This window comes from Drosophila biarmipes, chromosome 3L (assembly GCF_025231255.1).
Source record: "Drosophila biarmipes strain raj3 chromosome 3L, RU_DBia_V1.1, whole genome shotgun sequence".
Taxonomy (NCBI): Eukaryota; Metazoa; Arthropoda; class Insecta; order Diptera; family Drosophilidae; genus Drosophila; species Drosophila biarmipes.
Genome location: NC_066613.1, coordinates 9,449,503 through 9,473,211, shown reverse-complemented (window position 1 = coordinate 9,473,211; position 23,709 = coordinate 9,449,503). Strand labels below are relative to the sequence as shown.

Genomic DNA, 23,709 nt, shown 5'->3' with positions numbered 1-23,709 from the left:
GGATGCGAATTTTAATGAATATGCGCTATATGGTCGTTGAGGCCCCGACCACGTCCCCGTCCACCTATGGCCCTCCGCCCATAACCACCCATCACTCAGCCTCCTTTGAGCTGCGGATCGAGCCATCCGAATGCTGCAAATGTTTCAATTTTACGTGGCACTGTTTAGTGCTGCGGCTGCCGGCCAGGGTTCGATTTTGATTTGGCCAACGCCCGTAATGAGCTGGCTGAGTTTTATGGGCCGGCGGCGGATGCAGTCGGGTTGGTCCTGCAAACATGTACGCGACCATAAAATTGATGGGCCAGCGAAGGAGAGCGTGGATAAGGCATCCAGTGCTGTCAGCACTTTCTAATCAACAAATGGCGTTTAGCCGGAAAAGTCCAGAGGTGAGGGTGATGCAAGAAAAGGGCTCTAGTCATTGACGAAACATATGAATTAGAACCTTTAAATTGCGAAGAATATTCCAGGAACTCAAGGAAAAATACACGACTCCACTCGTTTGTAATTGGTATTATAACAATCTATTATGGTGTGCTCCACACCACAAATCCTAGTTGTTTTTAGGGCTTACTAAAAAGATTTCGAAAATGTATGATGCAAAATTAAACGACAAAAAATAGCCAGTCGGACAGCACTCGAGCTGTATCTGCCGCCGACCGTGGCAGCCTCATCAATTTGATGTCGTGCACGTTTAATGTGGTGTTGAGGGCGCGCGGATGCATAAAAAAGCGAACCCGAACCCAGTCCGCGATCCAACGAGGCCATAAATTACTAATAAAAGCCGCATGGGAGTGTAGTTGACGGGGTCGCGGCTTTAGTGTGTGAAAGCGGAAATGCGTTGGGCGCCATTTTGTGCGTGGGCAGTGGGGAGTGCCGCGGTGCTAACAAATGTGCGGCCTATTGACACATTCGGCGTGACACATTTCGTAGGGTAAATAAATTGTGTAAATCACACGTTCGCCTAACGAAATCCCAACCCAATTCTCAATGAATCCGCGGGCCTAGGGAAGTGGCCACCCCAGGGAAACCGAGCAGCTATGACAGTCATCAGACGTGTGGCCTTTCCCGTTCGCCAGGCATCCACCGAAAAGTCAAAGGTTGCGCACACCACGGCCTCGGTGATTCGGTCGCTGAGGAAGCTCACGCCCACGGCATTCAGGACCCTTCGCCAGGCCATCGCCAAGGCGGAGCACTTGGCCACCATGGGCCAGATGATACGACTGAACGATCGGGAACTGGAGGCCAACAAGGTGATCATGGCTGTCAAGAAGGAAGAGATCGCCAAGGGCATACTGGATCCAACCAAGTTCACGCCGGGCCAGCACATCTTCAAGACCCTGACCGAGATACGCAAGTCGCCGATCTTCAATCTGATCAAGAGGATGCCCAAGGGCGGGGTCCTCCATGCCCACGATACGGCGCTCTGCAGCACCGAGTATCTCATAAGCCTGACTTATCGCGAGAATCTGTGGATCTGCACGGCGGATGAGGGCTGCAAGGCCATTGCCTTTCGGTTTTCCAAGGAGAAGCCCAACCAGAGGCCCATGGAGAAGTGTAGTTGGGAGCCCATGGCTGAGTTCCGGGAACGACGGGGTGAAGACAATGTGACCCAATACCTCAGGCGAAGGTTCAGCATGTACCCCTTCTCCAAGTTCGTCTCGAATAATCAGGCCTGGGCACACTTCATGGGCATCTTTATACTGCTGGATGGGCTGCTCTGCCATGCCCCCATCTGGGGGGAATACTACTACAACGCCCTCAAGGAGTTCTCCGAGGATGGGGTACAATATCTAGAGCTTCGTTCCCTGCTTCCGCCGCTCTACTGCATCGACGGGGATATGCTGACCATCAGGGACACGGTGGCCATCTATAACTCGGAGCTGGAGCGCTTTAAGGCCGACCATCCGGACTTTATTGACTCCAAGCTGATATATGCCCCGCTCAGGGGAGTGGAGCCAAGTGTGGTGGAGCAGTATGTGAAGACAGCTGTGGAACTTAATGTAAGTTTGGGTACTAAGAAATTACATCAAATTACAAATTGAAAACTCTATATCGAAGCATCTTAAAGCTCTGTACAGCTAAAAAACAATCCAAAAGGATTTCAGAATAAGAAATAAGTAAAAATTTGAGAGATACAGAGATATTAAATACACATTTTTTATTTTGAAAACAATATTTATTAAGTTTTAAAGTATATATTATTTTAATACATTCTTTGAAAATTAAAAATTATATTTAATTACTGGAAAATAAATCTAAAATTGGCTTTTTTCTGATAAAGAATTTGAACTGTTTAAATAAATAGCTTACCTTTCACGTTTGTTAAGTAATATACATACCAGCGACCCCTTTATATATTATTTACTTATCTTATAACCCAAAATATTCCCCCCTTCCCAAACAGAAAGAGTTTCCGAACTTCATGGTGGGCTTTGATCTGGTGGGTCAGGAGGAGCTGGGTCGACCGCTGATTGACTTTGTGGAGCCCCTGCTGAAAATGCCCGAGCACATAAACTTCTACTTCCACGCCGGCGAGACGAACTGGTTCGGATCGCCCATCGATGAGAACCTGGTGGACGCCATTCTGATGGGCACCAAGCGGATCGGCCACGGCTTCGCCCTCACCAAGCACCCGATGATGATGCGGCTGGCCAAGCTGCTGGACATCGCCATCGAGGTGTGCCCCGTGTCGAACCAGGTGCTGCAGCTGGGCGTGGACTACCGCAACCACCCGGCGGCCCTCCTGCTGGCCGCCAATGTGCCCATTGTGATATCCTCGGACGACCCATCCTTCTGGCGCTGCGCCCCGCTGTCCCACGACTTCTATTTCGCCTTCCTGGGCATTGCCCCGATGAAGGCGGACCTGAGGTTCCTCAAAAGCCTGGCCGCCAACTCCATCCGGTACAGCGCCCTGGAGGGCGAGGAACGGCTGGCGGGATATAGGAAGTGGCTGAGGATGTGGGACCAGTGGATCGAGGATGTGCTGGCGAATAGGTGTGACTGAGTAGCTCCCTTTAAATCAATATTGCACGTTCATATATATTTTCGCATTTAATTTATTTGAATTTCGCCTGCACACGGATAACTCTGACGCTAGCTAAGAGTTGACTTACATCGATACAATTGATATGGGTGAGGGCTAAGCTTCGCTCGTCGCACGACCTAAATCAGGGAACTCGTTTCGGGATATTTTCGGGGATATGTGTGGTTGGGGGCACAACGAAACTATGACCGGGCCGCGAGCCCGGCCCTGTCCACTTACATCCAGCTAAATTCTTTGTTCAAGCAGAGTCTTAGGCGTACGTGTAGATTCTGAATACAAGTGAGTATATAGCACAGTTATAACTTGAATGCACACGAATTTAGCGTTTGCTCATTGGGTCTAGAGTGGTTTAAGCCTTTACGTCTACGTCTTTAAAATTAGTATTACAACGTACTCGTAAGTTATTATTGGGCAGCATTCCATACAAATGATTCTCTGAAAATGTTCCTCTTCATCCCTCGTTTTTGTCGCGCTTGTTTCGGTGTATAGATGCTTGCAAAAATATCTGAAATATTCGGCCTGCGTTTGTGACTCGCCCTTGGCTTAGTTCTAACCCTATCGTTCACATACCTAAACTTACTGCCTCGATATGTTCAAATCCTAAGTATAACTTGCATCGCCTCTCCCATTTTCCTTTACAATCTTAACCATCCTTGGGCCTTAAGTATCGCTAAGCTGTACAAATCTTAAACGCTACTCTCCCCTATCGTCTAAATCTTTATATATCTGTGCCTCGGCCGATCGAGTCCTATTTCATGGCTTGCGTGGGAGTCGTCTGCGCTATGTGAGTTGCTGCCAGTGCTGCTGGTGCTGCTGCTGCTGCTGCTCATGTTGCTGCTGCTGTCGAAGTTTTTCGGCCTTCCAACTGGACTCGCCCACACCCAGCGGATAGGGTATAATATCCGGCTGTTGTTCCGAGGACATGTTGTCCACGTCGTTGTGGTCGACGTTGTTGCTGTTCTCGACCACATCCACGTCCACATCCTGGCCGCTGTCCTTGTTGCTGCCGATGTTGTTGTTGGTCGGCTCATTTGGCTCGCCATTAATTTCGTGGTTCCGGACTCGGTTATTGTTTTTGTAATTGTAATAACCATATTTATTTGTGTTAGACATATTGTCGTCGCTGTTGCTGCTGTTCCTGCTGTCAGTGTAGCAATTCTGTGGGCGAGAAAAAAGTGGCAAGAGGGAAACCATATGAGTTTTTAATATAAATGTTTACTTAATTAAATTCTTGTCTCGTTCCCAGCATATTTATTATGCTGCGGTAATTTAAATTTGGCTGAACTGCTATGACTATGAAATCGTAGTTTAATAGAGAAAAATAAATAAGACCTAAAAAACTGTGATAATAGTGATTTATTGCACAATTGTGTTAGAAAACTATGAAATATTTACTATTAGCTTGCAGAGAGAGTTAGATAAACTTATGAGATCTTTTAACTTAAAGAAATATATAAAGTATGCTGACAGTAAGAAGGAGTAACTATGATGAAAAACACTTTCTATAGACTTTAGGGGTTTCACAAGCTATCGAAATTGGGCTGATAAAGAGTATATACACCTGGTACTTATTTTCAAAAATATACACTATTTTCTGTAGTTATCAGTTATAATTATCTTTGTGTTTTATAGGCTGTTTGTTTTGGCCGAATTAGACAAGTGGTTTCAGCAAGGTAGATAAGGTGCCACAAGAACCGCAAGATGCACTGGAACCACTTGTTGCTATTGCAAACTGACACAAACAATAGCTTTCTAAGAAAACAATAGAATAGCAATTACTTTTTATGGTGTATGAATAATAAACAACGACAAACTGACATTTAATATGAGAAGCCGTGTTACATTTAACTTTGCAAGAGGCCAGATAAGGCTCAACCAAGTGCATACAAGGCAAATGCTTCCTGTACTAAAATACACTATTCAGTGAAGCATTTCAGCAAGAAATATGAAATTTGCGTTTGTTGGAATAAAGGAACTAATTGGGTCAATGTCTAGACAGATAATGGCAACCGCACAAAGGCACGGACTGATTTGATATGATTCCCTAAGCAAAACATAACTATAAAAGGCTGCATTCAAATGCATAAGCTCACAATTTGAATTTCTGCAATCCAGCAAGTAAATCAAAACCTCCCTTAATCATGAGTGCCTGTGCAGTGCCTGTAGGATCTACATTTGGAAAAACCAAGGAGACCGCCAAGATAGTCATTATAGGAGCTGGCGTCTCAGGAATCGCTGCTGCCATCAGACTTCTAGAACAGGGATTCAAGAATGTCCAGATTTTCGAGGCGGAGGATCGCATCGGGGGTCGCATAAACACGATCCCATTTGCAAGTAGCTTCATCGATCTGGGAGCTCAGTGGTGCCACGGGGAAGAGGGCAATGTGGTCTTCGAGAAGGTCAAGGACCTGGATGTCCTCGATAGGACCGGTGATTTCGCTGTCTACTTTGTGCGCTCCAACAAAGAAATCCTCTCCGAGGACCAGGCCAAGGCTATCAAGGAATTCATGGACGAAATCGAGATTGACCCAGGCTGTGAGGGATCCGTGGGAGACGCCATCACCGATAGCTATTGGAAAGAGGTGGGCCAGCAGTTGGTTCCCAACGATAAGGTCGTCGCCAAGGAGGCCCTGGACTGCATGAAGAAGTACATTTGCACTGAGGATGCCTGCGATCACCTCTCCGAACTTTCGCCCCGAAACTATCTGAATTATGAACAATGCGGAGGAGACCAGAATCTCAGCTGGCGGCAAAAGGGCTACTGGAAGTTCTTGAGCGTCCTGCTAAATGCTAGCGAGGAACAGCCTGGTGACCAGGGAATCCTTAAGGGACACGTGCACCTCAACAGGCGGGTTGCTGAGATCAATTGGTCGGGAGACGGCGATTTGACCCTTCGCTGCTGGAACGGCCAAATAGTCTCAGCGGATCATGTCATCTGCACCGTCTCCCTGGGAGTTCTCAAGGAGAAGCACCAGAAGCTCTTTGTGCCGGCTCTTCCGGCTGCCAAGGTTAGGTCCATCGAGGGTCTCAAGCTGGGCACTGTGAACAAGTTCCTCATGGAGTTCGAGGAGCAGCCGATGCCGGAGAACATGAGGGGCATCGCCTTCCTCTGGCTGGAGGAGGATCTCAAGGAGCTGCGGGGTGGCCAGTTCTTCTGGCTGGAGAGCGTCTGCAACTTCCATCGTGTGGATCGCCAACCGCTATTGCTGGAGGGCTGGATCATCGGGGCCCATGCCCGCTATATGGAAACCCTCAGCGAGGAGAAGGTCCTCGAGGGTCTGCTGTGGCTCTTCAGGAAGTTCCTCAAGTTCAACGTGCCCCATCCCAAGAACTTCTTGCGCTCCCAGTGGCACTCCAATCCTAACTTCCGGGGCAGCTATAGCTTCTACCCCACCTATGCCGATGAACTTCGCACAGGACGCACCGACTTGGGGTCACCTCTGCTGCATGTCTCGGGAAGACCCAGGATCCAATTCGCCGGAGAAGCCTCCAGCCGTAGGCACTTCTCCACGGTCCACGGAGCCACTGAGTCAGGATGGCGCGAGGCCGATCGCCTCAATGAGTTCTACAAAGGACGAGCTGAGAACTAAGGCAACCTCAAAAGCGAATTCTTTCTCGAAATCAATTAAACCATTCGAATTGTTAATCTGTACATACAGCCAAATGGTTCAGTAATTGGCATTTATTCTGTACCACCAAGATCTACACACTTTTTCGGATTGATAAATAAATTTTCCCATTGATAAATAAATCGCTGAGCCCAAATACTTTCTAACTATTATTTGGTTAATTTGAAAATAAGGTCGGTGGGAAAACTAGATCTCCAAAATGTAATCGAAGGAGAGAAGCAATCCCCATATCGTATATTTAACACCTCAAACAGTTCGTAACATTCCCAGGACTCTCGAAACATTTACATTTTCACTTACCACTTTAGCACCCAATTAAAATTGCAAGGTAAATAGCACATCTGAACACAGAACTATAATTTAAGGAATTTAATCTGCTCAATGCCAGGGTGTGCCATCGTGCTTCTGCATAAAGGAACCCCAACTAAACCCATTTGATCCCGTGCCAAGTGAGTTAGTTGTACAATTAAGCCGAAGGTTCCACTCCCAGCTATGTCAAGAGTGCCAGTTCCAACTGTCAACCACTCACTTTATCCATCTCGGTGCCCACTCCCATCCACTTCCCACTCCCCTCGGCGTCGCCATTGCAATCAGCAAACACAGAGAAATACTTTGCCAGTCATAACAACCATTACCTGGGCCATAACACAAGTCCGGCAAAGAACAGAAACGGAGGCAGGAACAGGACGACTGCTCTGCCAGCTAGGCAAATGTGTGTCCTTTGGTCAAACAGAGACTTGTTTAACATTGTCACTCGAGGAGTCACGAGCACGTGGATGAGCACAGGCACTGGGCAAAAAAAAGAGGTCTGCAACTTTATGTGTTAAGTATAGTACAAAAGTACAATGAAATTGGCCAGAGAAACGACTCTCTTATTCACTGCATACTTTTAGACACCTAAAACTTATCATCAACTTATCATTTCTCCTTCTAATGTTAGATATTTGGGTTCACTAATAAGACTACCGAAATCTTGACGGCTTTTCTTAATAATATGAATATTATTCTAATAATAGAATTTTAAAACTTCCTAAAAAAATCTTTTGAATATTTATAATAGAAGATCCGTAAATTAAGTGTTTTTCTCAGTGTTTGGGTGCAAAAAACCACATATCCGGCTGGCTAGACACTGAAGGCAACGGAACCAACGACTGACGCTCCGGCAGCGCATTAACCAAGGGATCGGCACTGGGATTGGAACACGGAAAGGGGCAGGTTCAGCGGAAAAGCTAGAACAGATGTGACCAACTTGTACTCGGGCTTTCCTTCTTTCGACTCGAAGGGCGACAAAGTCGCATATGTAATTGGGAGGTGCCGAGTTGGGGATGGGGCGATGAACTACGACCAGGATACGACTACGACCACCGGGCGACATGCAAACAAACAAACAAATGCTAGCACACAAAGCCAGACAGAGCGTACACTGAGAAAAACAAGTTGACGATAGGGGCTCTCGGATGCCTTACCAATTTATGACTTTAATTGGGTTATCATACTGAAACAACATGACCACATAGTTAAAATAAATGGAAATTCAACCCAAAATCACTAAACCTTTAAATAGTATAATCTGAGCTGAGAAGAAATATCTTATGTTTTTAAAACTTTCGGCTGATATTAAAAGGTAAATAGATCATTATTAAAAATGTACTTTCTATTAAAGTCTTAAATATTTAATTGATAAAAATTAATATAAATCGAACTGAATAAATATATTTCAGTCGTTGGATTGTTCAATTGCACCTTATCCTCTACAACGACCCAGAGTTCCCAAGGAAATCCAGTTTTTCTCTCTGTCTAATGCCTGGGAATGGGTGGTCACATAAGGCCAAAGCAGAAGCAAGGATATTTTGAATGTTTTGGCCCCGGCTTGGCATAAATTTGAATTTTCAACATGGGCAGCCAAAGTGCTTCTGCTGCTGCTGCTCCTGCCGGGCGGCAATTGCCGGGGCATTTCGGCAGTGAAATCACATGGCCAGTGCCTCTGATCCTGCTCCTGCTTTCGCCATTGCTCCTGCTCCTGCTCCTGATTCCCGGCCTGTTGTGGTTTTTGTGGCCATCCATGGCTCGTCTGGCCGGCTGGCCTTTGGGCTGCGTTTTTTGCTGCACACACTACTGGTATGTGCTAAACTGATTTCAGCTTTCCGTATTCCGCACGTAATCTGAACTTTTGCATGTGTGGGACCTCACTGGCCACGCCCACCGACCCCCGCCCTACGCCCACGCCCCTGTTTTGAATCGAGTGTTTGCAAATGTTCCGAAAAACAGGCGCAATTACAATGCTGTTTGCTGCTCGCTGCAAATGAGTTGGTCAACATGTTTGGCTTTTATTTGCTTTTTTTCGTTTTACGAATGCATTTGAATTTTGTTAGCAGCCGGTGGGCTTGAATTTTAAAGAACTGAACTTAACCGAGCTCGGCTATCAAGTTTTTATGACTCATTCAGGGCACAAACAATCTTGGGGGAAAAACTGATATTGTGTCTGGGCTCAGACATTTAAATTGGCCATAAAATATAAATGAACTGTGGAAAGGCATTAATTTTCAAGCTTGCCGAGCAGCTTGCATCAGAATTGTTTTACAATTCGACAGGCTAGGTAGTGAGTTTCAGAGCAAAATACTCAGATATTCATTAAGCGAATTTACAAGGCAATCAATTGACTTAAAGAGAAACCAATGATTGTGAACTATAAAGTCTTAGAGGTGTTTGCTTTTGTTAAGGGCGACTTCGAGTTTTGTTTGAACTACAAAGTAGGATAAAAAACTAATATCTTATCTCAATTGTACGTATAGTTAAGTAAATGATTACCTAAAACAGATTAGAGATTGTATGCTTAAAATAGATTTATAGGCCGATAAGGTACCAAGGAAAACTAATAAATAGGTGTTTGGAATATAATTTTTTAAATTTAAAAAAAGGCTAAAAACTCAATAACAATTTACTACATTTAAAACAAGCATCTTCAGATTTATTTTTCAGTTTATATAGTTCGGATAGCTGCCATAGCGAAAATCATAAACAAATAAGACTCAACACAGCACTCAAATATAATACACCTATACAAAATTGTGGTTTTCACGCCCCATTGCATGTGGCCAATCTCGATTTCACGGCTCCCGGAAACATTCACCCGGTCTCACCAGGCTGAGCCTCAAAGGTGAGCGGTTCGCGACCGGTAGTAGAGGTGCAGTCGCTCCGCCTCGCGCCATCCCGTCTCCACGGCTCCGTGCACCGTGGAGTAGAAGTGCTTGTGCGAGGCCTCGCCGGCGAACTGGAGGCGTGGCCGGCCGCCCACATCCTGGAGCGGCGCCTCCAGATCCCAGGCACCGGTCCGCAACGCATCCGTGTACGTGGAGCGGAAGGTGTAGCTGCCCCGGAAGTTGGGATTCGCATGCCACTGGGTGCGCAGCAGCCGCCGTGGGAGGGGTATCTCAAAGGGCAGGAACTTGCGGAAGAGCCACATCAGGCCCTCCAGCACCTTCTCCTCCGTGAGCGTCTCCATGTGCCGGGCATGGGGTCCTATGATCCAGCCCTGCAGCAAGCGTGGCTGCCTGGACACCGAATAGAAGCCGAAGGCACTCTCCAGCCAAAAGAGTTCGGAGGCCCGCAGCTCCTCCAGGTCCTTCTCCAGCCACAGACAATTGAATCCAGGCCAGTCACCAGGCAGCGGGGGACTCTCGAACTCCAGGAAGAACTTGTCCACCGTGCCCAGTTTGAGACCCTGGATGGCTCTCACCTTGGCAGCTGGCAGGGCGGGAACAAAGAGCTTCTCGTGCTGCTCCTTGAGAACTCCCAGGGAAACCGTACATATGACATGATCCGCGGTGATGACCTCTCCGTTCCAACAGCGGAGGGTAAGCTCATCCGCTCCTTGCCAATTAATCTCGGCAATTCGTTTGTTCAGCAGAACACGACCCTTGAGGACACCAAGATCTTCGGGCTGGTCCTCCCGGGCCTTCATGAGTAATCTCAGAAACCTCTTGTAGCCCTTGTCCTGCCAGTTGAGCAGCAGTTCGCCCTCGCAGAGCCAGTACTCCAGGTGGCCCTTTCCAGAGACCTCGAACAGGTGATCCGCCGCCTCCACGGAGGACTCGAACTTGTGGAACACCTCCAGGTACTCCTTGGCAACGGTGCCATCGATGGACGGGAGTTTTTCCAGTTCCTTCCAGTACTTCTTGTTGATATAGTCGCCCAAGGAGCCCTCGAAGTCCACGAGCTCCGTCTGCCTGTCCGGTATTGAGTTGTCGGCTATGCCCTTAAGTTGGACTGCTACATCTTCGGGTATAACTTCTTTGTTGGACCGCACCAGCTTGTTGGTTTCATAGTGGTTTTCCGTAACCTCCAGCAGATTTAGATCCTTGACCCTGTCGTACACCACATTTCCCTTCTCGCCGTGGCACCACTGGGCGCCCAGATCTACGACATTGTCCGCAAAGGGAATAGTGTGGACGCGTCCCCCTACGCGATCTTCGGCCTCGAGCAGGAGTACGTTCCGGAATCCCAGCTCCAGGAGACGGGTGGCAGCTGCTACCCCGGCGGACCCCGCTCCCACGATGGCAATGCGAGCGGTTTGTTTGGTTTTACTGAGCAGGCGAACAGAGGCTGAACTCATGGCGGTTCAGCAATGGATATATATTTCTTGTTGTGGCAAGCGTCCCCGAGTTTCACGTTCGACGTTCGGCTGGCGACTAAATAGAGTTTCTTCACTTTCCCTCGGTCTCTCTGTAAGGTCTTCTAGTTTGTGCTCTCCCCGTCCTTTCTCTGCGTGTTTATGGGTCTCTGCGATAAGAGCCAGCACACTGATAAGGCTGACTTCACTGTTGCCCTGTCGAATTGGTGGTAAGTCAATGCAATTATACCGAGATTAAAGTATTTTCAGCATTAATATTAGTTTGCTAAGAGAGCCTGGGAGAACTCTTACACACACAAAACTACTCAAGAAGAGAAGAGGTCTATCTCTTAAATTCCGCTCACATACAGAATTAGCAAACGTTTTGTAGATTTTATATTTATGAAATTACCATGAAATATAGTTGATAGCGAATGGCGTATTCGCATATTTGATTGCTTTCATGTTGAATATTTTTTAGGGCAAAACAGTTTTAATGTTTATAAATAAAGTTGTTTTCCCTTACACATTCTTTTTCTCTTTCGGGCGTATCGAATGAAAGGCAAGTGTACTTTAATGTGATACCTTCACTTTTTATACACAAAGAGAAATATTCAAGTACTTAGTCTTAAATTAAGAACTTGCGTTCTTAAAAAATATAGTGAGAAGAGGAAAAGTAAAGAATACTGTACTGAATGGAATAAAAGTATAGTTGTTGAGATAAACAATGTGAAAACCGGCAAAAAAAATGTCTTCTTCCATTTTCAAGAACATTTTAAACTCAGAAGAGCACGTCGGAGTTCTCTCCCCACCTTATTTACTTATTATAATAATTAAAGTGTTGTTTATTAAATAGCATTGTACAAATCATACTGACTTTTACCTCTTAACGCTTAAACGGCAAATAAAAAATGCGATTTAGGGCATCGAGATCTGTGGCCATAGTGCCATTCCCCGACAATCGACAATCGATGTAGTCAACTACTTTGCAAAAGCCCATTCAGGGCTCACAAAGGCAGTGCAAAACAAAAGCCTCACTTTAGGCGAACAAACAATCGCACGCGCACCCGCATAGCGTTTTAAACTTGCAACCCAAACGAGCGCAACAAAATGTTTTCGTTCGGCTTGCCAGTGGCGCAGTGAGCGGCTCCTTTGATGAATGTATTCATAAAAATCCAATCATTGCAATTGCACAGCGCATACGGGCGGCGATACGGAGGCAAAGGCATTCAAGATGAATTCGCCGAAATAATGGGAAAACCCAACAGACAGCTGGGCGCAGCAACCCCGTCCTTCGGCCACCGCCCATGTGGCACCATTTACCCGCAGGACTGGCAGACCCGTCCCCTGGCAACCAAGCAGTCAACAAAAAATTGCAGCAATAATTTTTTTCGGAAAACAAAAACACATTTGTGCATAGACTGGGAAAATAACGAGAGCTGAATACATATGAAAGGCACGACAAGACTGAAGGATACCCAGTAAACAAAAAGTCTTGAAAAACTAAATTTGCTTTTTTCGAGCACCTACACTTGGAAAAGAAGTAGTAACGTATAAAGGTATGAAAACATTACATTTAATAACTATGATTAATTTTTGGAACTCAACTTTTGAATGTTAATTAGACTAACTCTTTATCTAATACTTTCTATTTGGTTTGAAATATTTTCACACGTTTTTTTAAACAAAATGTACATAAATTATTTTATTTTTTTTTTTCAATTTATTTCTATTATATATATTTTTTTTAATTAACTTTTGGTTTGAGTTTTTATCTATATACAATGTAATACTTTTTAGATTGCACCTCACCTATTTTTAAAAATCTCAATAAATACAGTGAACTCAATCAAATCTATGCGCTGAAAATGCTGACCTATCAGCATTAAATATTTTGACCCAGACTAAACAAAAACGTGTTCATAAGCAGCCCCAAAACTATCACCGCCTTTCTCAGTGCCTTTTAGAGGGTATTTCCTACAGCAAGGAAACGTTCACAACAACAAAAGATGCGATTAAAATGACAAGTGAAAGCAATTTTCGTGCATGTGGTACAGGAAGTGCGGAGGGAAAGGCTGGAGGGGAAATGATTGTGGAGGTAAGAACACGACCGAATGATTGCCTCAAATGGCATGCGAATACGGCTGGCCAGTGTAATATGACATCGTTTATGGGCTTTCTGCCAAGGACGGAAAAGAACAGCCCAAGACCCAAGGCTCAGAGCCCAGGACCCAGAACCCAACCCCTCTGTACTCACCTTCGTGCTGCATTCACATTTCAGTATCCATTCGACAGCAACGAATTTATTCTCGATTTGAGTCTGATGTGATTGCAGGAATTCCTGATCGATTGGCTCCAAGGCGACCGTATCCCATAACTGTGCATTCTCGAGCACCGCCTCCTCGGCCACATCCCCATCCCCATCACCATCATCATCGTCGTCGTCCCCATCGGCGTCATCATGGGTGTCCTTCAGCTGCCTTTCCCGACGCTGAACGTAGTTAATTGGATCGACAGCATTTAAAGGACACAACAGCTCGACCTGAAGGACCAAAAAATTGGATATGAAGCGAAAAGCAGAATCATTGTAAAAAGACTGAAGATGTAAGGAGCCGAAATCTCGGCTGAGAGGCTAGCCTCTGCTCCCAAAAAAGGCAATTGGTAGAATGAGGAAGAAGGGTGAATAGGTGTTAAATTGGTTTTGACATCTGGACAGCATTTGACTTTTAATTTGGCTGCCATTTGGCATTGGCTCTGGCTCCTGCAGCCCGGCAAATTGACGTTTTAATGCAATTGGCCTTTTAATTAAAAGTAAAAGGAAGCACAGAGGCAATAGCCAATAAACAAAACAGCAACAGCCCAGTGAAACTGTGTTGTGGGTATCACCGGCCAGGGAGTTCCTGTCATCTGAATTCCGGGGTATCAGATTAATGTGTGAGTCTATTTGCCATGCACATAAATAAGTACGCTGAAAGTTAATCGCGGTGAGCCGCAAAATAAATACCAATAAATGAATAATGGGTAATATATGCCGGAATATGCTTATGCAAACCCATTGAATTGGTGAAAAAGCAAACACATTTATATGATTAAAGATTTTTGTCTGCCTGAATGGCGTTCAATCTGAAGATATTTTCAGTTATTTCAATTACCTTTTTTGTTGGATACTATAAAAACACTTAAAATATCTGCACCTTCCTCAGATATGGATCACACAGTTTTTCAATGTTTAATTTGCTATTTATCTTAGCATATTTACAGGGTATGATGCCTTTTCAAGCGCTTACCATCTCAAAGGTGTCGTCTTTCAACGGTTATCGATGGGATTGCTTTTAATTTAACGATAATTTAATTGAAAACTACGAATAGCAGACAACAAGCAAGGATGCCGGGAATGCAAATTTCTGCTAACTGCAAACAGCAAAAGGGGAGCAGTGAAAAGTGAAGGAAAAGGAGGAAACTCAATCCGCGAGGATTTCCATCTCGGCTCCTTAGGCGCCAGGTGCTCGGACTTTAAGCTCAGCCCGTCTTAGACCAGTTGCCACCTGGCCGGAACAGAATATAGCCAGCGATTGCCCCAAGCCCCCTTTTCCACTCACCTGTATCGTGGTGGACACCGCCGGGGCGCAGCACTTGACCCCGCGATGGCAACGGCCGCAGAGCTTCGGTCGATACAGCTTTCGGGAAACGCACTCGCCCAGGCGAACCCTGGCAGGACCCAGGCGCTGGATACTCCGGCACTCGTGGCCCTTCTGCGGCGGAAAAATCCACAAAAAATGGGAAAAACACAGCTATTAGAGGGAAAGCTCTATATACTGAAATATTAATTTAAAAATATTTAACCAACTAAATAATATTTAAAAAAAAATAAAAAAGAGTCGAATATCTTGCTCTCCTTATATAAATTGAATGAAACTAAGATCTACCCAAAAGGGCAACAGAGCTTCGCCATTAAGAGGACACTCACTCGTATCCTGTGGGCCGGCTCGTGCTCCTCGTGCTCCTTGTGGTGATGATAATGCTGATGGGAGTGGCTGTGGGCGTGATGCTGCTTCCGCTTGTGGGATAACGGGTGGCTCCAGCCCCCCTTATTGTCCTCGTGGTCGTCCTTGTCGCACTTGCGATTCTCGCAGAGCCGCAAATTGCTCAGTTGATGGCAGCCCGCGTGGGTGGAGGTGTGCCGCGTGGCGGTGCCAAGGCCGCAGCTCCGGCTGCAGGCGGTCCAGTTGCCGCTGGTGGTGCTGTTGTGGCAGGTGGCGTAAACTGCAATGAGCAGGGAGAGAGGATAGCTAATGAGCTCGCTTATGATCGAGGGGGTGCATTAATCAACGCCATGATTGCGACACGAAGCATGTTTCTTAGGGCACTCAGGTGTAATCATCGATCTTGGTCAGCTATAATTTTGCAATACTTATATACCATAGGAAAAACTTTAAAAATAGCCAATTAAGGGTGGCACTAGGCCCACTTTCCTTAGAGTATCGAAATCAATTATATATGTCAGTTTTTGGTGTGCAAAACTATGGAACAATACTCGTAAAAGCTTAGAAGTATAAACAATTTTTTAATAAGATTATTTTTTATTCACTGTCTACTTTTAGACACAAACAAAAAATTATAAGTTATTTCAAATCCCAATTACTTTGTGTGGCACCACCAATACTAAATTCTGGTTTATGTGGAAATAAATTGAGGTTAGAAAAATAAATTATTACATTTATATTATCCAAATTTTTACATTTATCAATGGACTTCAAGCTAATAAAATTAATTTATTAACAGTTGTCAATTAAAAGTTAAAAATTCGTTTTCAATTGCATTGAAATTCCAATCGAAACCATATTGAAGAAAGATTTCCAAAAATGAAGCCGGAAAGAGAATCGATTTCCAACACTGAAGTATACGCCGTTGGAGATTGGGAAAAGCTGAAGATTCTCCTGTGGAAGAATTGGCTTCTGCAGTGGAACCAAAAAATTCAAATTCTGTGCTATGTGATTCTTCCAGTGCTGCACCTCCTTCTAATCGTAGCTATTCGTCTAATAGTAATGCCCGACTCGAAGCCGGAAATTCGCTACCCACCAGTGTCAATATCGGACCTCTCGCTGTACATGTCGAAGGTTACGGTTGGAAATAGGATCCTGCACGATAATGGATCACTCAACATACCACGTAACTTCCTGTGCTACACCCCAGATACCGACATCAACAGAGCTATAATGAACGCTGCAGCTTTTCGCCTTCGCCTGCTGGGGACTCGGCCTTACGACACCGCGCTGCACATGGAACGGGATATGGTAATGCATAACTTCTTCGCCGGGGTGCAGTTCGAAGAGAATGCGGGGGCAACTAATGGCATTGGATACCCGCTAAACCTAAACTATTCGATCCGTTTTCCCAGTGAGCTGCGAACCATGCAAGGGCCTATTATAGAGACTTGGAGTACTTCGAGGAGTTATCTGTCCTACGACTCCAGTGGACCGCGGAACAGAGAGGATCCCGATGGTGGCGTTCCGATTGGCTACATCAGGGAGGGCTTTCTGCCAGTCCAACATGCCCTAACTATGTCCTGGCTGTCGCTAGCCTCCGGTATCAAGGATAATGACCTGCCCAACGTACATCTTCAGCGATTTCCTTACAGGGCCTACACCCATGACCCCTTGCTGAGTGGCCTGCGCCAACTGCTGCCCTTCGTGATCCTGCTCAGCTTCATTTACCCCTGCTCGGCGGTGACCAAGTACATAACAGCCGAGAAGGAGCTCCAGCTCAAGGAAATAATGAAGTTGATTGGCGTTCATAACTGGCTTCATTGGATGGCGTGGTTCGTCAAGAGCTATGCCATGCTTATGATCGTCGTGTTCTTCATAATGCTGCTGATAATGATAAGGTTCTACGCCTCCGTGGCTGTGCTGACGTACTCCCACTGGCTTCCGGTTCTGCTGTTCTTGCACACCTATGTGGTAACCAGTGTGTGCTTCTGCTTCATGATTGCCGTGTTCTTCAAAAGAGCCAGCACAGCCTCGGCAGTGGCCGCCATTGTCTGGTTCCTGACCTATATACCATACTCGTTCGCCTACTATTACTACAATCGTCTGAGACTTTGGCACAAACTATTCATTTCCCTGGTATTTTCGAACTCTGCCTTGGGCTTCGGCGTCCATGTCATCATAATGTGGGAAGGAACTGGAGAGGGTCTCACCTGGAGGAACATATTTCACCCCGTCTCATCGGACGACGATCTGAGCCTGTTCTACGTCATCATTACAATGACCTTGGGAGCCTTCATTTTCTTGGCTGCCTGCCTATATGTGGAGCAGTTGTTTCCGGGCGACTATGGTGTACCTCAAAGGTGGAATTTTATGTGCCGGAAGCGATACTGGCGACGCTTTATGCCCTTCTCCTTCGTGGCAAATTCCGAAGCCACCACAAGTGGAGTGGCTCAGAAAAAGAGTTGCAGAACCACAAGAGAAGTGGGAGTTCAGTTGTGCAACCTCCAAAAGACATATGGCCAGCATAAGGCAGTGAAGGGCATTAGCTTGAGGATGTATCGGAACGAAATAACCGTGTTACTGGGCCACAATGGAGCTGGCAAGACCACCACGATCAACATGTTGACGGGCATCGTGAGGCCCACGTACGGAACAGCGATAGTGAACGGCTTTGATATTCGCGTCCAGATGGAAAAGGCTCGTGAATCACTGGGAATTTGTCCGCAAAATAACATACTGTTCCAGAACATGAGTATACGCGATCACATCAGATTCTTCAGTAGACTGAAAGGAATTCGTGGCCCCGAGGCGGTTGAAAGGGAGGTGGCCAAGTATGTAACCATGCTGAATCTGCAGGATAAATCTTTTGTGGCGGCCGACAAGCTATCCGGTGGAATGCGGCGCAAGTTGTCCCTTTGCTGTGCCCTGTGTGGAAACGCCAGGGTTGTGATTTGCGATGAACCAAGCTCGGGAATCGATGCAGCAGGACGGCGAAGTCTGTGGGATCTGTTGCAAACGGAAAAGGCGGGGCGCACTATTCTGCTTACCACCCACTACATGGACGAGGCCGACGTCTTGGGCGATCGCATAGCAATCCTGACCGAGGGAAGGCTGCAGTGCCAGGGTACCTCCTTGTACCTAAAGAAGAGATTCGGCACGGGCTATCAGCTGGTCTGCATCATGCAGACTGGCTGCGATGTGCCCGCCGTAACGAAGTTGATTAACAAGTATGTGCCGCACATAAGGCCGGAGAGGCAGCTGGGAACTGAGCTGACCTATCGCCTGCCCACCGAGTACTCCAAGAAGTTTTCAGGATTACTGCAGGATTTGGATGACAATGGTGCTAGGCTGCACCTACAGGGGTATGGCTTGAGTGGAGCCTCCCTGGAAGATGTGTTCATAACAGTCAATTCGGATAAAAGAGTTCGGGGCGGAGAGGAAAAGCCGCCGGCTGAAGGAAGGGGTGGCTTCGAGAACCTGGTGTTTGATGCCAAAACGCGGGAGGAAAGAGCTATGTCTCGTTATTGGATGTGCTGGCAGGCGCTATTTACAAAAAAGTTTCATATCACCATCAAGAATTACTGGATACTGATCATTCAGATTGGTCTGCCCATTATAGTCATGACCCTGACCATATACAACTCAAGGGGCGGTAGGATTTACTATGAGCTGCCCCCCCTGCCCATATCCATTTTTCAGTACAAACAAGCCTATGTTGTGCTGGAAGACAAAGACAAGACCATGGCCATAGGGGAGGCCTATTCGAAGCACCTAGAGCATTATGGCAATAGATGTACGTTGCTTAATACTGGTGACTCATTGTTCGAGGAGTACATACTGAGTCGTGCCGCAAGTCTAAGACGGAGAATTGACTTCGATTACTTGGCAGCTGTTAGCATTAGTAAGGAGAACATTACTGTGTGGCTGAACAACAAGCCCCTGCACACCGCTCCTTTGACCCTGAATGTGTTGCACAACGCCTTGGCCATCAAATTTCTTGGCAAGGATGCCTCCACATTCGTGACAAATGAGCCCTTGCCCTATAGCGATGATACCAAGACCTTGCGCCTGAATAAGGGACAACGCTTGGGCTCCGAAATATCCGTCAATCTGTCCCTAACCATGGGCTTCATTACGGCCTTCTTTGCGATCCCCATCATAAAAGAGCGGGAGACGCGTGCCAAGCTGATGCAATTCCTAATTGGAGTGGATGTCTTTGCCTACTGGGCAAGTCACCTCATATGGGACTTCTTCATATTTATCTTCGCAGCCCTGTCGTCAATATTCACGATTGCCGCTTTCCAGGAGATCGGTTATTCCACACCTCTGGACCTGAGTCGCTACTTCTCTTTGCTGCTAATATTCGGACTGGCTGCCATTCCCATGAGTTACGTCATGGCAGGATGCTTCACCGATCCTGCCACGGGACTCACCCGCATTTCCATAGTCAACACCCTGTCCGGGTGCGGCCTGTTCCTGCTGATCGTGACCCTTAACTTCGAGTCCTTCCAGCTGAAGCATGTGGCCGACGAACTGGCGTGGTACTTTCGCATATTTCCGCACTTCAGCTTGGCCAGTTCCACCCACAACGTCCACATAGGGTTCAACATTCGCCGGGGCTGCAGCATGCAGGGCATCAAGAGCCTAACCCAATCAATGCGCTGCCGCTCTATCCCCGTGTGCTGCGATATTCCGGATTACTTTGGGTGGCGCTTTCCCGGTTGCCTACCAGAGATCGTATACCTGTTGGCGGTGGGCCTCATCCTTTTTCTGATACCAGTTCTGCACGACGCCAGGGTGTACGACTCCATCAGCGATCAAATTGGAAAGTTGTTTACCAAGCGAAAGCGTTCTAAGGGCGGCTCCTTTGGGGAGAATGCGGACGTAACCGCTGAACGATTGGCTGTGCAAAAAATGGTAAGTGCTCGTCGAAAGGATATTCCCCTGATGGTCAACAACATCACCAAGCGCTATAAGAGGAAGCTGGCCGTTAAGGGTATATCCTTCCATGTTCCCCGTGCCGAGTGCTTTGGTCTGCTGGGAATCAATGGGGCTGGCAAGACCTCAACCTTTAAGATGCTGGCTGGGGATGAGAAAATAACCTCCGGAGAAGCCTACTTGGATGGTCTGGACATATCCACTCACAAGGTATATGGCAAAGTCGGCTACTGCCCACAGTTCGACGCCTTGTTCGAGGATCTGACTGGTCGGCAAACGTTGAATATATACTGCCTACTGAAGGGAGTGCAGCGTCGGCACATAAAAGCTATAACATGGGCACTGGCAGTATCTTTTGGATTTGCCCAGCACCTGGACAAGCAGACGAAGCACTACAGCGGTGGTAATAAGCGCAAACTAAGCACTGCCATATCGGTGCTCGGAAATCCCTCGGTTATTTACCTAGATGAACCCACCAGCGGCATGGATCCCGGCGCAAGACGACAACTTTGGCAGATTATAGGTCACATTCGTACCCCCGGTAAGTCGATTGTCCTGACCTCTCACAGCATGGATGAGTGCGAGGCCCTGTGCACCCGACTGGCCATCATGGTGGACGGTGCATTCAAGTGCATAGGATCCGTGCAATACCTAAAGAACGAGTACTCAAAGGGCCTCGTTCTAAAAATAAAAGTCAAGAACAGGAAGAAAACGTTTCAAAGAATAGTAGAGAACTCCTCTTCCACAAGCCAAAATACAGAGGTGGCTGACAATGAACCAAAAATAACTGGAGTGGGTTCCATTGTAGACCAAAATTTGTCAGATCGAATTTTAAAGGTTCGCAGATTTATAGTGAAAGAGATACCTGATGCAGAACTCAAGGAGGAGTACAATGGTCTAGTAACCTTCTACATACCACAGACAAAAATGTTGGCTAAGATATTCCAGCTCCTTGAAAGTAACTCGCATAAACTGAATATTGAAGGCTACTTGATTATGCAGACACGGTTGGAGGAAATATTCCTAGACTTTGCTTTAAAGCGTGACATTTCTTTTATAGTCAAAAAAAGGTTAGTGTTAATTTTTTTAATTAGGATAACAAGGATTTTAAATACATTTATTTCAGAAAGTGGTGGTGTTGCTGATTTAATGCTGTTGGTGTTTCTGTTTAGTTAATTTATTTAAACATTTAAATAAAATGTTTTCATTATTTTTTATATTTACGATCTATGATCATGGCTGTTACTTGGAATACCTCTCTGCCCTGATTTCGACACTGCGTGTAAATTGCTGCCCTGGGCTGGCAATGAATCCTCATTCAAGGTCTCAACTGCCCTGCCATTTAAGTCGCCAAAGGCTGTACCGTGTAGCTGCTGGCAGGAACGCTTAATATCTTGTTTATTTATTGCATTCTGCGCGTTTAATTAACACTTAATCCCTGTGTAAGTAATTACGCTGCTGCTCCAGCATTTGCTCCTGCTCGTGGCCTCCGGTCTCGTGATGGAATAATTCATCTTCATAAATATGCGCTGCACTCTCTACTGGGTTTTGGGCAAGGATGTGGGTTTCTGGCGGTCGGGGGCGCTTAAAAAGCATTAAGTTGCGCATTGGACACAGCACGACACGCCCTGAGCGCCATTAACTCAGACCTGTGGGCGGTGGGAGGGGCGGAAAGTGGACGCAATGGGATGGCCACGGCCATAAACACACTTATAAAACAATAACAAGGCCATGGCAGTGGAAATGTGACTGCACTGGGAGAAAATGGCGCCTCGGTATACAACTAAGTAAATAATTATTTCAATTATATTTTATTGAAATTGTATTAAAATTGACTCCTTTCTTGTCTATCCATTAGGAGATCTAATTATAATTATAAATTTATTGAAGAGCTGGATTTTGAAAAATGCTTTAAATTTTACGTAAATACAAAACAAATATTTTATTCCACCGTCTATAAACCACAATTTATACTAAAACGAAGATAGCATGATTTTTAAAGGGGTAAGATTTAAAAACTTATATCACAAAGCCATAAGCTAAATGTTAAACTAAAACGCCGAGATAGACTTATATTTATATGTTCCCAAAAACATTACAGATAATATCTTAAAAGCAGTACCGAACATTCAGTGGATGATTACAGTACAAAAAAAATATTTCATTTTATATTACTTAAACAATTTGTTTATCTCAGTGCGCAGGGACAACTTACCATCAGCTGTTGGATTCTCACAGAGCCACATCTTGCAGCAGTGGCCGGGAACTTCGACGAGGCGCGGCGATCGGCAGGAAATCGTGTCCTCCGGCGCCGGGAGCTGCTCGTTGGGGCAGAGCGTCGAGCAGGCGTGGCGGCCATTCTGCAATGCCACATTAAAATACGTTAAATGTGGCCCATTGTTGCTGCTGGGTTGTTTATTTAGCTTTGGCCGGGCAGCCCAAAATAAAGTCATAATGTAAAGAAAACATTGGCCCAATCGCACAAGGATGGCCAAAACTTGGCCGGGTCCTCGACTTGGCCACGAACTTTTGCCTGGCGCTCGCCTTCGTTCCGGGCCCTTTGGTATATGGGAAAATTAACATTTCGTGCGGACCCTCACTGCCCGACTGCTTTGTTTGTAATCCACTGCTAGTCTCTAAGCGGCCGCAGCCCGATGATACTTTTTTTTACCATCCCCAGTCTTTCGCATCGTCACGAAATTGCATTGCATAAATTGCAAGTTCTTGTGTTTGTGTTATGCCACATGATAAACTACCAGCGCAGCTGGAAATAAGGTGCAAAAACCGAGCCAGACAGGGAAAACTGGAGGAGCAGCTATAAAGCTGGGCCCTGGCCATAAAGCAATGTCGGGGATTAACTTTTCTTTTGTTTGGGCTACCATGAGATAACTTTAATCGCAGATTTACTTGCGGGGACTCAGCCAAGTCAAATGTGTAATTCTTTTAAGTTCATAAGCTTAATAAATAATATGTTCTTTCATTTACTGTTAGGTTTTAACAGCAAGACAAATTTTATTAAACTTAAATTTAACTTTACTTAAAATTGGCATTAAATCCTTTTTTTCTGTAGTTATGTAAGATTTAAATAAAAATCTCAACCAAAGGATGATCCCCAAACCCCTCTTAAGGATTATGATTGAAATGCTAATATTATTAGCCTATTATTCCTATTCCTACTATTTATAATAGCAATTCGTTCCAAATAAGTTTTGACAATTTTACTTCAACTGGCATTTACATTCCTATAAACGTTTTTCCCCAATCCAAAATTGACAATGTCTGCTTAACACGGTTTTAATCTCATTAGCGAAACATAGTTTTTTCGCCATCACAGCCGCTATCAAAAACTACTGTGCATCGCCGCACTTGTAATGCCGGGCATTTCACACTATATTTAAATTTTAATTAAAACCGCTACCCGGCAGGGCAATTCACATTTGAATGGCTCTAGTGCCGGCGCTAATCCCCCAAAAATGGAACAGGCCAAAACGATGGCTGGAACTA

At 45.8% G+C, this 23,709-nt stretch overlaps 5 protein-coding genes across 7 annotated transcripts in view; 3 read left to right on the top strand and 2 right to left on the bottom strand.

Annotated features, from left to right (window-relative positions):
- The first annotated feature begins 879 nt into the window (after nucleotides 1–879).
- Nucleotides 880–3,040, top strand: LOC108028435 (adenosine deaminase 2). The gene is made up of 2 exons (XM_017100265.3): nucleotides 880–2,000; nucleotides 2,405–3,040. The coding sequence occupies exons 1-2, from the start codon at nucleotides 1,038–1,040 to the stop codon at nucleotides 3,002–3,004; spliced, it is 1,563 nt and encodes a 520-aa protein (XP_016955754.1). The 5' UTR covers nucleotides 880–1,037; the 3' UTR covers nucleotides 3,005–3,040.
- Nucleotides 3,039–23,709, bottom strand: part of LOC108028437 (basic-leucine zipper transcription factor A) — a 56,607-nt gene continuing 35,936 nt past the window's right edge. Inside the window, exons 6-11 of one of the 3 annotated variants that reach the window (XR_007763617.1) lie at nucleotides 22,421–22,565; nucleotides 15,249–15,544; nucleotides 14,881–15,033; nucleotides 13,539–13,823; nucleotides 3,614–4,201; nucleotides 3,039–3,548 (exon numbers count right to left, since the gene is read on the bottom strand). Coding sequence is in view for 2 of the 3 variants with exons in the window: in XM_017100267.3 (XP_016955756.3) it covers nucleotides 3,824–4,201; nucleotides 13,539–13,823; nucleotides 14,881–15,033; nucleotides 15,249–15,544; nucleotides 22,421–22,565 (1,257 nt within the window). In the remaining variant the exon portion in view is untranslated. Of the gene's footprint in view, nucleotides 4,202–13,538; nucleotides 13,824–14,880; nucleotides 15,034–15,248; nucleotides 15,545–22,420; nucleotides 22,566–23,709 lie in introns of all 3 variants that reach the window. The other 2 variants (XM_017100267.3, XM_050885893.1) reach the window with 2 other exon arrangements.
- Nucleotides 5,132–6,808, top strand: LOC108028438 (spermine oxidase). Its single transcript, XM_017100268.3, has one exon. It carries the CDS (start codon nucleotides 5,185–5,187, stop codon nucleotides 6,631–6,633), a length of 1,449 nt encoding a protein of 482 aa, XP_016955757.1. The 5' UTR covers nucleotides 5,132–5,184; the 3' UTR covers nucleotides 6,634–6,808.
- LOC108028436 (spermine oxidase) lies at nucleotides 9,619–11,350 on the bottom strand. The gene has a single exon (XM_017100266.3). It carries the CDS (start codon nucleotides 11,282–11,284, stop codon nucleotides 9,824–9,826), a length of 1,461 nt encoding a protein of 486 aa, XP_016955755.1. The 5' UTR covers nucleotides 11,285–11,350; the 3' UTR covers nucleotides 9,619–9,823.
- On the top strand, nucleotides 16,136–21,424 carry LOC108027959 (phospholipid-transporting ATPase ABCA1). Its single transcript, XM_050885892.1, has 2 exons — nucleotides 16,136–21,275; nucleotides 21,332–21,424. Exons 1-2 carry the CDS (start codon nucleotides 16,144–16,146, stop codon nucleotides 21,348–21,350), a joined length of 5,151 nt encoding a protein of 1,716 aa, XP_050741849.1. The 5' UTR covers nucleotides 16,136–16,143; the 3' UTR covers nucleotides 21,351–21,424.

Bases quoted from the DNA above. Each gene is read 5' to 3' on its own strand.
- LOC108028435 (XM_017100265.3), top strand. From the start codon at position 1,038: ATGACAGTCATCAGACGTGTGGCCTTTCCCGTTCGCCAGGCATCCACC. The intron at 2,001-2,404 runs GTAAGTTTGGGT...CTTCCCAAACAG, and splicing joins AGACAGCTGTGGAACTTAAT to AAAGAGTTTCCGAACTTCAT.
- LOC108028438 (XM_017100268.3), top strand. From the start codon at position 5,185: ATGAGTGCCTGTGCAGTGCCTGTAGGATCTACATTTGGAAAAACCAAG.
- LOC108028436 (XM_017100266.3), bottom strand. From the start codon at position 11,284: ATGAGTTCAGCCTCTGTTCGCCTGCTCAGTAAAACCAAACAAACCGCT.
- LOC108027959 (XM_050885892.1), top strand. From the start codon at position 16,144: ATGAAGCCGGAAAGAGAATCGATTTCCAACACTGAAGTATACGCCGTT.